Source organism: Pteropus alecto, unplaced genomic scaffold (genome assembly GCF_000325575.1).
Source record: "Pteropus alecto unplaced genomic scaffold, ASM32557v1 scaffold164, whole genome shotgun sequence".
NCBI lineage: Eukaryota > Metazoa > Chordata > Mammalia > Chiroptera > Pteropodidae > Pteropus > Pteropus alecto.
In genome coordinates this window covers 3964415-3976552 of record NW_006439568.1, presented here as the reverse complement: position 1 = coordinate 3976552, position 12138 = coordinate 3964415, and the positions used below count along the sequence as shown (strand labels likewise).

The window sequence follows — 12138 nt, the reverse complement described above, 5'->3', positions numbered from 1 at the left end:
TAAAACCAGATTCCATCCTGTCTATAAGGTCAAGAATGCACAGGAAATACCCAAGACACTGATTAACTACCCGCTGCCCACATCCTAAATGTACATAACTAAGAAGAGAGGAGAACACAATGCAATCAGCAGACCTTATAAAAATAATCAACATGCCCCATTCTCACAAAGATAATCATTGTGCGTAAGAAAAACCAGAGATTGTAAAATTCCTGTGTAAGTTTGTTTTTATGGCACTTGAAAGAAAACCCTGTCATGAGACAAGACTCAGCAGACGTCTGGTGAGCATGAGATGGAGACGGTATTCCCTGACCACAGGAGTAACGATGTGAGGCGGCCCACCAGCTTCCCCTCCCTAGTCCTCTCCCCGTCCCTAGTCCTCTCCCCCTCCCTGGATAGCCCACAAAAGCCCCTCCCACAACCCTATCTGGAAACCAGCCAGCTCCTTTCTTCTTGCTGGTTCCCTGGTTCCCTGGCTATCTCTCAATAAAGCGTTGCTTGCCGAACTTCATATCGGGTACAGTGCTCATTTTCACGACATTGGAACTTAAGAACGTGGCATTAGTCGGCTGCAACAGTTCCATCAACATTCTAATCTGTGGAATGGTGGGAGGTAAGCAAAAAGGATTGGGCTTCTTTACAATTCTTTTTTTCAATTCTTTGAAGTTATCGGTAGGGGAATTCCCCTTCGTCCTCATTAGATATGCCAAAGCATTTCAACAGGTGTTTAATATCTGCCATCTAACCAATTCAACTGGTTACAAGTTGAGTATCTTGAGTATCTACTAGTCACTGTCAAAGCATTTTATATCTCTCTAATCACTATAGCAATCATCTGGGGAAGTTAACATAATTCGCCTTTTATAGGTGAGGATTCTGGTTCAGAGAGGTGACATGATTTATCCGAACTCAGATACTGCTAACTTGCAACCACTTGTCCCTCAGACTGCGGGACAGTGAGATGATGACGACTATCTCTGCAAAGAGAAGGAATGAGGAAGCGATAGCTGATTCTTCGCTCAGCAAATACGGCAGCTGCCGATGCTGACCTGAGACCGTGGGAAGCCCCTCTCCTGATTCGGCCCATCATTCCAGGTTCACTTCTCTCTTTGGTTTCGTGAGCAGCACTGAAGAGAGTGCATGCGGGTTCTGGAAGATATTGACTAATTTAAAGTTTTTAGGTCCACACAATTGCTTTTCATTCTTCACTTCCTAAACCGGTAACCGTCGACGACAATAAAGGCGGCCCCGGCTGCACCATGGCAACGGCGACGCCACTCGCGGACACGCGCAGCGGTATCGCTTATTCCGGCCGGTCCGTTCGGCGTCACTTCCGTGCCCGGCACGGCGGCGGGGGCGTCGCTCTTCCTGCTGCGGCCGGGGCTGGACCTGGGGAGGTGAGTGGGCTCGGAGAAGAGCGAGTCTCACGCAGGGAATCCGAGAGCATGTGGGACTATGGAAAGGGAAGGTGGGAAGCCCGCGGCTGTTGTCGCAGTCGTGACTGAGCCTCGGTTTACCCAGCGATACAGGGAGTATCTCGAGAAGGAGAAACTCCTGGACAGACAGCACCGTGTGGAAAAGATGCCGGATGGCACCGTCGCGCTGCCCGTGCTGGGAGAGGCCCTCCCCGAGCAGCACCTGCGGGAGCTGAGGAATCGTGTGGCTCCCGGCAGCACTTGCAGGCTAACGCAGCTCCTGCATCCTGTTCCTTCAAAGAAGGCTCAGGGTCGTTCACCTGCCCAAAGGCTGTGCCTTGAGGTGAGTCGCTGGGTGGAGGGCCGGGGAATGCCATGGTCAGCTGAGTTGGAGGCTGATTTGCCCCGATCTTGGCAACGACACGGTAACCTCTTGTTGCTGAGTGAGGACTGTTTCAAGGCCAAGCAGTGGAAAAGCCTGGAACCAGAACTCTGGGAAACTGTTGCCTCGGCACTTGGCGCCCAGCGTTTGGCCAAACGAGGGCGGGTATCACAGAATGGTACTCGAACTCCAGCAGTGACTCTGCTTTTGGGTGACGATGGCTGGGTTGAGCATGTGGATAACGGGATCCGATATACGTTTGACATAACCCAGTGCATGTTCTCCTTCGGGAACATCACTGAGAAGCTTCGGGTGGCCTCGCTGCCCTGTGTTGGACAAGTGCTGGTGGATCTCTATGCAGGAATTGGTTATTTCACTTTGCCCTTCCTAGTTCATGCCGGTGCTGCCTTCGTCCATGCTTGTGAGTGGAACTCCCATGCTGTAGTTGCTCTGAGAAATAACCTTGAGATCAATGGAGTAGTAGATCGGTGCCAGATACACTTTGGGGATAACAGAAAACTGAAGCTCTCAAACATTGCAGACAGGGTGAACCTGGGGCTGATTCCCAGCTCGGAAGAAGGTTGGCCCATTGCCTGCCAAGTGCTACGAAAGGATGCTGGGGGCATTTTGCATATCCACCAAAATGTGGAATCTTTCCCAGCGAAGAATCTCCAGCCTTCTGGAAGCGGTGAAATAGAGAAGGAGCATTGGCCTTATCCTCAGCAAACTGTCACCAGCCAAAGGGAAAATGGAGCTACCAGGGATTCTAAGACAAAAGTGGAGTCAGCAGCCACCAAGCCAGAGTGGCACAGGTGGGCAGAATCTGCAGAAACTCGCATTGCCACTCTTCTTCAGCAGATGCATGGGAACCCGTGGAAGACAAAAATCTTGCACATCCAACCAGTGAAGTCCTATGCTCCTCACGTGGATCACATAGTTCTGGATCTGGAATGCCGCCCCTGACCTCTGGTTGGCTAGAGAAGGTGGATCCTGAGACGTGAGGCCCTATGCGTGAGTGACCCTTAATGCATCAGCTGTGGCCGGGTTCTCACTCCTCTTGTCTCCTGATAATCTATGTTAATATGTCGTGGCCCTGAAAGCAGGCCCTAGACCAAGGCATTTCATTTGTCTCCCATTGATCACAGTGAGAATGAGCTACATATCTGGGCGAAGCAGGATGGCTCACTGAAATGAGGCCCATCTGTGCAATCATGAATTCTGAATTCTGACCTCAGTTCTGTCTGACCTTGGGTATGTGATTTCAGTATTCTTTTAGCCTTGGATTTCCTTACTTACAAAACGGGGGTTTCTCTGAACTGTCTCACGTGGCTGTTACCTAATAAGCAGTTGTACATAGGGCATTGGTTGTTTTAGAGTGAGAGACAGTGCTCCTTCCAAAATCACTCGGGCTACAATATGGAAAATCGACTGGAGGGGTGCCAGGATGGAAGCAGACTGGTGAGGAGGTCGCCCAGGCACGAGGAGATGTTGGCTTGGACTAGGGCGGTGGCAGTGGGGGGTAGATGGATTTGAGAAATAAAATTGATGAGACTAAGCAATGGAGTCCAAATCGAGGTATTAAAATGGGGCTGCTTTGTGGTAATGAGTGACTGAGTTAGGGAGGGGAGGACGCAAAAATACTCTAGTGTGTTAACTCTGTTCCCCTACTTTATCGTTCCTAAATGAGTGTTGTGGGGAAGGTCTTAAATGTTAGTTTTATTGTGGTAGAAAAAGGTAAAAATGACTGCATTAAGTCATAGGGAAACTAAATTTCCAGTCTTAAGCTTTGAGCAATAGGTGTCAGTTGCTAGCTATTTTTAAAGTTCAAATTAAAATCTTAGATTTTTGAAAGCCCCGGACCCCCTTTTCATCTTCCTTCCCTGGCTGGCATCATCAGGACCAACATAAGGAGCTATAAGGAACATGAGGGGTTCTGCAGTTTTTCAAGCCTCACTTTATGGCTGTCTGCCATCAGCAATGTTTACCCTTGGGATGACTAATTGTAGAGAATCACTCTCTTTACTTTTGGAATGACTGATTGTCGAGAATCACGTCTCAGAGCTTTGTTTTGGTGCACTTTGAAGCCAAATGGGCTTGTTTGCCTGTCAAAGGAAATACAGAAAAGTATGGCTTTATCAGGATTATGACTGTACCTGGCATTTGGCTGGCTGGAGTTGGGCTGGGCGGTTTGTCCTTGTTGCATTGTCCAAGTGGCAGTAAGGACAGCATTGGTGTGTGTGTCGTTCCGTAGATGTTAAGTGCCTACTATATACGTGAGCCACAGGAAATACATTCATTAGATACAGTTCCTGTCTCAGGATCCGAAATAACACAAATACTCAAAAAATTGGAATACAGTGAAATGAGTACCATATGAGTGATAGCACATTGTAGGAAAGCAACGGTGGGGGAGAAAAGTTCTGAGAAATGAATGGGGAAATCTTCAGAGAGGCAGTGTTTGAACTGACTCTTAAAAACTGGCTGAAACTTTGATAAGTGGAGTCAGAGTGGAAACATGCTGACTGAAGAAAATAATAGGAGCAGGAGTTTGAATGCTCAGAAAACATTTGGAACGTTGTCATTAGATCAGTTTGGAACAAAGGAAGCAGAGAGAGATGTGTTGAAGATGAGGGTTGTTGTAAGGATTAAGAAAAATAAAGTATCTTGTACACAGTAAGCCCCCAGAAAGTGTTAGCTGTCACGCGGTCCCACCACAGAAGGGGGCCTGCGTGTTTCCATTTCCATCCCACAGGGTGGCCTTCCTGTTTGTCTTAAGCATCTCCTCTTTTACATATTGGGTTTGTTCTCATACATGTGCCTATAACTTTCTCGCCTCAAACTAAAGGTGCCATGCTTGGACTTGAGCCAACATGGGAAGGAAAGCAGGAGAGAAACAGTAAGGAAGATAAGTCAGAGATATACACATCCGGGGTCGCGGGATTACCTTCCTTCCGTAAGCTCTGGGTAGGCAGCACGTGAATGAACTCATTCAAAGTGATGTATATACACATAGACACATACACATACACGCATACGTGTGTGCACGTGTGTGTGGCCCTGAGTGTTCAGTGGTGAAAGAAGATTGACATGGGCTCTGAAATTTTTAGTGTGCAGCGGTCTGCTTGAATGCCAAGATATCTCCTTCACAGTAAAAAACAAAATTTTGCATCTCACCCACTCACTTTATCAATATTATTCTTCCACCAAGGAAGCACACCAAGCTTTGTAGGCTTCTTTTTGGGGATTCAGAACTTGGGAATACTGCCGATTCATATACCGGGTGACAGTTTTCAGTGTGATCCAGAGCATGTAAAAGCACTATAATTAGCCCTGTTACATGGGCCATACATTCCAGGAAATCCTATGGGATAATATAGTATCTGTGATAAGCAGAATAGCCATGAGAATTTATGGCAAGGTCCAGTAGAAGAATCACAAGGTAGGCTCTGAGGGTCCTGTAGCAAGGCCAGGCCATCTGCAGCAGAGAACCACATGCCATTCAAAAATGACTCCTTGCATTCTAATGGGCCTTGGTATCTCATGAGACATCAAGCGACCCTGTAGCCAGAGTTGTCCATCATGAGCTGGGTTTTGTCAGAGCCACCAAGTCAATCCATCATTGGAAGTGGTACATCTGGAATTGATGACGGGCAGGGTCAGAGGAAATAGGCGCATAGGCAGGGGGCCCAGACTCCCATGTCATACTTATAGCTTTTACATCAGTGTCCCTCCCTCAGTTCACAGTTATGGCTGCTTGAGAGGCTCTTATGTCTAGCTGAAGGAGGACAAAAAAGCCAGAGCTAAGTTCACTGATGCGTTTTCATGGAATATAGGTTCAAAACAAAAATAGACTCCTGCTGCTCTATAACTCTAGTTAGAAGGGGGTCTTAAAAACAGCAGTGAGGGGAATTCTCCCCAAAAGCTGAATTTGGGGCAATATTCCTGGTTATACACATGGTATGGAAAGAGAAGTGGCCTGAAGTAAGAATATACTTTCATGGCAAATAGCAAATAGGTTGGCTAGTTGAACTGGGACCTGGAATGGGAAAGATTGGGGGATCAGGGACAAGCAAGCCTGGAGTAGAAGCAGTGGAAAAATCTATGGGATTGGGCACATGAGTAAAGAACTTTGTATTGTATAACAATGCCTACCAGCGATAATCTGCCCTAGAAGAGGCGCTCAACAACCAAGTAAACAAAAAACTTGGCCAGCGAACTTCAGTAACTGTAATCATCGGCTACCCCAGAAATGGCATTATGGTCTCATGAACAAAGTAGTCATGTTGCAGGGATGCAGGTTAGCAAGAGGCCAACAGTATGGCTTCCACTCACCAAGTAGCTACTCCCTAATGTTCAGCACTGAGCCCTTGACACAACCCTCAAGGAAACCAGGAAGCTGCTTGGTAGCAAGTTGATTACATGGGACTCCTTCCAAAAGGACAGTCATTCACCTTGACTAGAATCTTCCCGTCTCCAGGTATGAGCTTGCCTTTCCTGCCCACAAGATGTTGACTAGCACTACTGTCCAAGGGTTTACAAGTGTTTTATCCATTAATATATCCTACATAATACTGCTTTTGACCTAGGGACCCACTTTACAGCAAAGGAGGTGTTTCAGTAGGCACATGACCATGGGATTCACTGGTCCTGTCACATACCACACAACCTAGAAAATGCTAGTGTGATGGAGCGATGGAAACCCTTTTGAAACTAGAGCAAAAGCTTGGAGATAATACCTCCTTAAGGCAGGATGCCATCAAGACACAACATACTCTAAATCAACATCCATTAAATAGTGCCATGTCCCATAGAGAGAAAACGTATGTCTGGGAATGAATGGATAGAAATAGAATTCCCACTCTAGTGGTTCCCAAATATGTTCACATCATAATACTCAGAACCTGTGACAATATTATCTTAAATAGTAAAAAGGGACTTTGTAGGTGTGATTAGGATCTTGAGATGGGATACTATCCTGGAATATAATATTTGAGCCCAATATAATTTCAGAGGCCCTTAATAAGGAGGATGTGGAGCAAGTAGTAGGAGATGTGATAACTGAAACAGGAGGGCGGAGTGACTTAAGGAAGGGGCCACAAGCCAAGGAATGTAGGCAGCCTCTAGAAACTGAAAAGGGTGGGGAATTGGATTCTCCCTTGAAGCCTTCAGGAGGAACACAGCCTTGTTGACACCTTGATTTCGATTTTAGACTTCTGACCTCCATAACTATAAGAGAATAAATTTGTGTTGTTTTAAACCACTGTTGGTGGTACTTTGTTATAGCAGCAATGGGAAATTAATACAGTATCCCACTGCCCCATGTGGGGAGTTTATGTTTCCCATCCCACAACTTTGTTGAATGTAGAGAGGGCTGGTTCCAAACAGGGGAACTCTTTCATCAGGTGACACAGTAATAGACCCTTTGAACTTTAACCTATTGAGGTCTCCTAGTGCTAAGAGACTATCAGGCAGGAAAGAGTTACCATCCTGGTTGGGGTAATTGAATCTGATCATCAGGAGGAAGTAGGGTTATTGTAACATAAGGGCAGGAAGAAAAATATTTCACCCTCAATGTATCCACTACCCAATATCAGGAGTAAAATGCGCAACTTCCAAAAAATGCAGGATATGGACCTCCAAAAACTGGCTCCTCAATGAAATTAATGAGAACAGTGGCAAAAACTGTCAAAATCAACTTTTTCAGAAGCCCAGAAAGTAAAGGCTTACACACCAGTCTGAGGAGCATTAATTCCAGAAAAGCAGCCTAATCTGGATTTAAAAGGGAAACTTCATGGCAGTTTAATTTGCCCCATTCCTAAATCCCATCTCTGATGCAATGTTAAATTATTGTTAGCTTCAGGGAGAATGCCTCTAATGTATTTCCCCCTTAAGTGATACACTGTCCTTTGTTAGGCAGTATCCATAGAGTCCCACTATTTTGCTGGTTTTTAATTATCCTTTTCCTGCCTCACTGTAGTGTCACTTTTACATAAACAAAGTGGCCATATACGCGTGGGGCTGTTTCCAGACTTTCTTTGCTGTTCTATGGGTGAGTTTTTCTATTGAGGCTCAATACCATCTCGTCTAAATTATTGCAGATTTAGAATAAGTCCTGATAACTGATATGTCTTTTGACTTTCAGCTTTGTTCTTTAAGATGGCATTATTCTTTTTTTCATTTTTATTTTTCAATTAGAGTTGACATTCAATATTAGTTTATAATGCATTAGTTACTCTTGACCTTTTGCATTTTCTTACGAATTTAAAATCAGCATTTTTTTGGGAAAAAGAACTTGCTGAGGTTTTTTTTTTATTGGGATTACAATGAACCTATCGGGTAAAATTGACATCTTTACAACACTGAATCTTTAGTTTTGAAGCTTTTATTCTACTCGGTTGGGTGTTGCTATGAAATGAGAAGTGATTATCAGAAGCTGGGACTGCAGGATCCCATGTAAGGTGAGTGGGATACTGCTATATCAGCCTCCTCTGGGGTCCCTGCCTTGACAGATGTTTTTAACTTGCTGTTACTTACACTCTTGCTTTGAGCAGTATCTCAGCCCTCAGAATATTGACTATCACCCTAGATTTTTAACATATTGGAACCTATCATCTATTTGTATTCCATTATAAATTAAGTACTACTGAATGATTATAATAATCCAAACTAATAAACAATATCTTCATAGTACTCCTGAGCCATAAATGGAGTCATCACTGTGTTGTGTAATATCATAAATGTTCCAATGAGTATGTCTTTTAAAATGTGTTTACTGCATACCATTCTAAGTACTTAAAATATATTGTTTTAATTTGTGTAACAAGCAGGAAGATTACTTGCAGAGAAATGAGTCTTAGGCTCTGAAATCAGAAAAATATGCCACTATTAGTGTCTGTGTCCTTGGACAAGTTTGGTGAGTATTAAATTGGAGAATGCATGTTATATATTTCATATCATATCTGGCAATATGCTTTTCTTTTTCCCCAATGAGGATACTGAAGATTAGAGAGTTTAAGTACTTTGTCTAGAGACAGAGAACTAGTAAGAGGCAGAAGTGGTTAAGCATACTGCCAAGCATACAGTGCTTAGTACATGTCTCTTGGATGAATGAATGGATGAATGAATGAATACTAGTCAGTATAAACTCAACATTGACTCCAAATGCTACTATATTCCCTGCTGTTTCCTTTGTTAACTAAACAACAGACTATTCCTGTTCATATGGTAGTCACAAAACCAGAAAATTCAAATAGTTGAATTTTGATGGTAATATCTGAAATTTAATGAGATGAGAAAAACTATAAAGTAATTCAGGATCAGAGACTATTTTTTTTTTTTAAAGCAATTCCTGAGGTCTGACATAAAGTTATGGTATGTATTTATCCTTTCTTGGGCTATCAGTCCCTACCCTTTCTACCAGCATCCCCATATTCCACTTGAATTAAATACATAATACTTTAGTGGGGAGGGCTGGGGTAGGGTGGGTAATTCTAAGTGCTTGTTTCTTTCTGCGTCCTCCCATTGAAGAAACTGCTTGCACCTGCCCTCTGGTACAGCTAGGGTACAGATACATGGTCCAATAAGCTTGACCAATTGCATGATTACTCTTGGAACTTGAAACCTTGAGGAATAATGAAGATAGTCCAGAATCAGCTTCTGTTGCTTGGAACAAAGACTTGGCTGATGCAAATTTTGACAGAAAATTCAAACTACACATCCTACATCTAAAGGCTTTTTAGAGCTACTCAAAGGTGTTTGAAAATGAGAAAATGATTTAATGAAAGCGGAATGAACAGATTGTTTTTCTTTGAAAGCTAATCTTTTATCTTAAAAATTTCTAAGCAATCTAAAAACTACCTCATTAATATAAATTTAGTTTTAAGATAGTATTTTAAAGTACTTGCCAGGATTTTATTCAAACCTTCATTTTACAGATGGGGAAAGTAAGACCTAGAGAATTTAAAGAGACTTAAAGTCTTATGTAAGATACGAATGACTGTTCCAGCACTCTTGAAAGCTGTTGGCCTAACATGGAATTTAGTTTTAATTAGAAAGTCTTATACTACTAAAATTTGTGCATGATACTAAGATTGGAAACTTAAAACATTAATGAGAACTGAAGTATTTTTTCATTTTAAAATGCTTTTTATTTAATATTTACCACATTTAACTTTTAAAATAAATTGGAGGAAAGCCTATGAACTATTTTTGATTTTCATTTTGTATGATCATAATGATGGTACTCACCTTCTGTCTCTTCTACCTCTTTCTTGGTTTAGATTAGTCCTTGTGGACCCCTTTCTCCATAATAGCCTCTCTTTTTGCTTCAAATTGCAATTAGAGTCTACAGGCATGCCACCCTGAACAAGCCCAATCCTGTCTGATTTCGGAAACTAAGCAGGGTCGGGCCTGGTTAGTACTCAGATGGGAGACCACCTAGGAAGACCAGGTGCTATAGGTGTAAAAAATAAAAAATAAGGAATTGTAAGCTGACAAGGTCCTGGCAATCTGTGAGGTCAACCAAGGGTTGCCTTGCCAAATGAATGAATGAATGAATGAATGAATAAAAATAAATGGTAAATAAATAAATAAATAGATAGCAATTAGAGCAGAATAACAGGTGGGTTGGGTAGCTAAATTACTTCTCTGACATTTCTATATAAGCCTTCATAGTCCTCTCATTTTACCAAGTTGGCTTTCCCTTGGAAATTTTGTCAGAACCATAAGGTTATTCCCTAGATGTGCAGTTTGGGAAAATTAACTCACCGGAAGCAAACAGACTGGAGCCCCATGAGCCAGGTTCTTGCCTCCTATTTTATCTCCCTTAATCTGAGATGGCTGGGTCTACAGTGCAGACTCTGACCCAATTTACATTGTCATTTGCTGGTGAAGGAAGAGAAAGATAAAGATGGCCAGAATAATGTATTACATGGATGGGCAAGAAAGTGTTGGGGAGGGGAAAATTTTTTCTTTTACCATCCTAGTTTCCTGTGGCTGGGGCCCTGGTAATTACACTGACAAAAAAGAGATTAACAAGAGAAAAATGGTTTATTAACTCCTGAGGTGCACAAATGCCTGGGATAAAGTCATTGGTGAATATCTCAAAAGGGTGGTTACAACTTGGGACTTACACAGCATTTTAACAAAGAACAATACATTTGCAGAGAAATGACAAAGGAAAAGGGGTTTAGGCTTTTGGTGGCAAACTGGGAAGGTAAGTATATGGGGGAAACTAGTGGAAGATAAGAATTAGTTTAGTAAGGTGTGTGGGTGATTGAGAGTCTAAGTTGTGCTCTTATAAGGGAAAGGGAGCCATCTTTACAAAAGGAAATTTATGTCCTGTTTGTGGGGGCGGTTGGAAACAGGTTTTGTTTTTTGTTTTTTTGCTTCTCTCAATACTCTTCAGCTCAAAATAATCCTATGTCAAAGTGAAATATTTTGGGGTGGCATATTCTGATCCCTTCAAAAACTTAAAAATAGTACGGATGGCCTCCTGTCGGGGAGGAAAGAAGGGACTTCCCGGATGTACTCAAAGACTAGAACTCAAAAAGACGGAGCAGGTTCTTGCCCTAAGTCACAGTGGCCCTCGATATCAGTAAAATGCGGCCGATGAGTCTCCTCAGTTGTGTCCAATTTGGGAAGAGGTAGTCAGGGTGATGCGCAGACGGATGAGAGAGATGTCTTGCTGGGTATCGCCCACCACACCCAGGCCAGTGCCGCGAACGGCGGCCGCTCTACAAAGCGCACGCGGCGACGCCCCCAGCAGGAACGCAGGCGGCCTCCAAGCCCTTTTCCCCGGAATGCTGGCCGCGTGCAGACCCGGCCTCCGGCGCGGTGGGGCGGGTCTGGCGGCCGGCGCCCTTTGGCTCTCCTCTCTCAAGCCGCTCTGAACCCTGTTTATGGGACGTTTAAGGGGCCTAATAAAACTGCTAATAATTCTCGCCGCGGACGCAGGGAGCCCCTCACTGAGCCCCCGCCGCCGCGGGTGACGGCGCCCTGAGGCGGGAGGACGCGGCTGCCGCAGAGCGCCCACACCACCGGGTGGCGCCAGAGCCGCGAAGGCGGCGTGGGTCGCGCCGGTGGGCAGAAACCATGGCAACGTTTGGAGACGTTTGCTACGGCGTGCGTGGTGACAGAATGGGGAGCGTCCCTAGCGCCGGATTATGACGCGCAGCGGCGCAGGCTCCGGGTCTCGCGTGACCTCGAGCGCCGCCTTTCGGCCTCGCAACAGCAGCAACGGCTGAGGCAGGCGGGCGGGCGAGGTCAAGATGGTGGCTCCGCGGGCGGGGAAGGCGGTGGAGGGAGGAGGAGCCAGACCGTAGCCGGCCGGAAACACCGACA

General features: G+C 44.5%; 2 protein-coding genes and 1 pseudogene across 2 annotated transcripts in view; all 3 read left to right on the top strand.

The window, feature by feature from the left end:
* The first annotated feature begins 1347 nt into the window (after positions 1-1347).
* The window catches only part of TRMT12 (tRNA methyltransferase 12 homolog), a 20021-nt gene continuing 9230 nt past the window's right edge, over positions 1348-12138 (top strand). The window contains exon 1 of the mRNA XM_006927101.3: positions 1348-2808. Within this exon, the coding sequence (XP_006927163.2) occupies positions 1456-2760 (1305 nt within the window). The 5' untranslated portion in view covers positions 1348-1455 and the 3' untranslated portion in view covers positions 2761-2808. The remainder of the gene's footprint in view (positions 2809-12138) is intronic.
* Positions 1585-12138, top strand: part of RNF139 (ring finger protein 139) — a 21716-nt gene continuing 11162 nt past the window's right edge. The window contains exons 1-2 of the mRNA XM_006916567.3: positions 1585-1596; positions 8508-8513. Of these exons, the coding sequence (XP_006916629.2) occupies positions 1589-1596; positions 8508-8513 (14 nt within the window). The 5' untranslated portion in view covers positions 1585-1588. The remainder of the gene's footprint in view (positions 1597-8507; positions 8514-12138) is intronic.
* Positions 10140-10258, top strand: LOC112483660 (annotated as a pseudogene).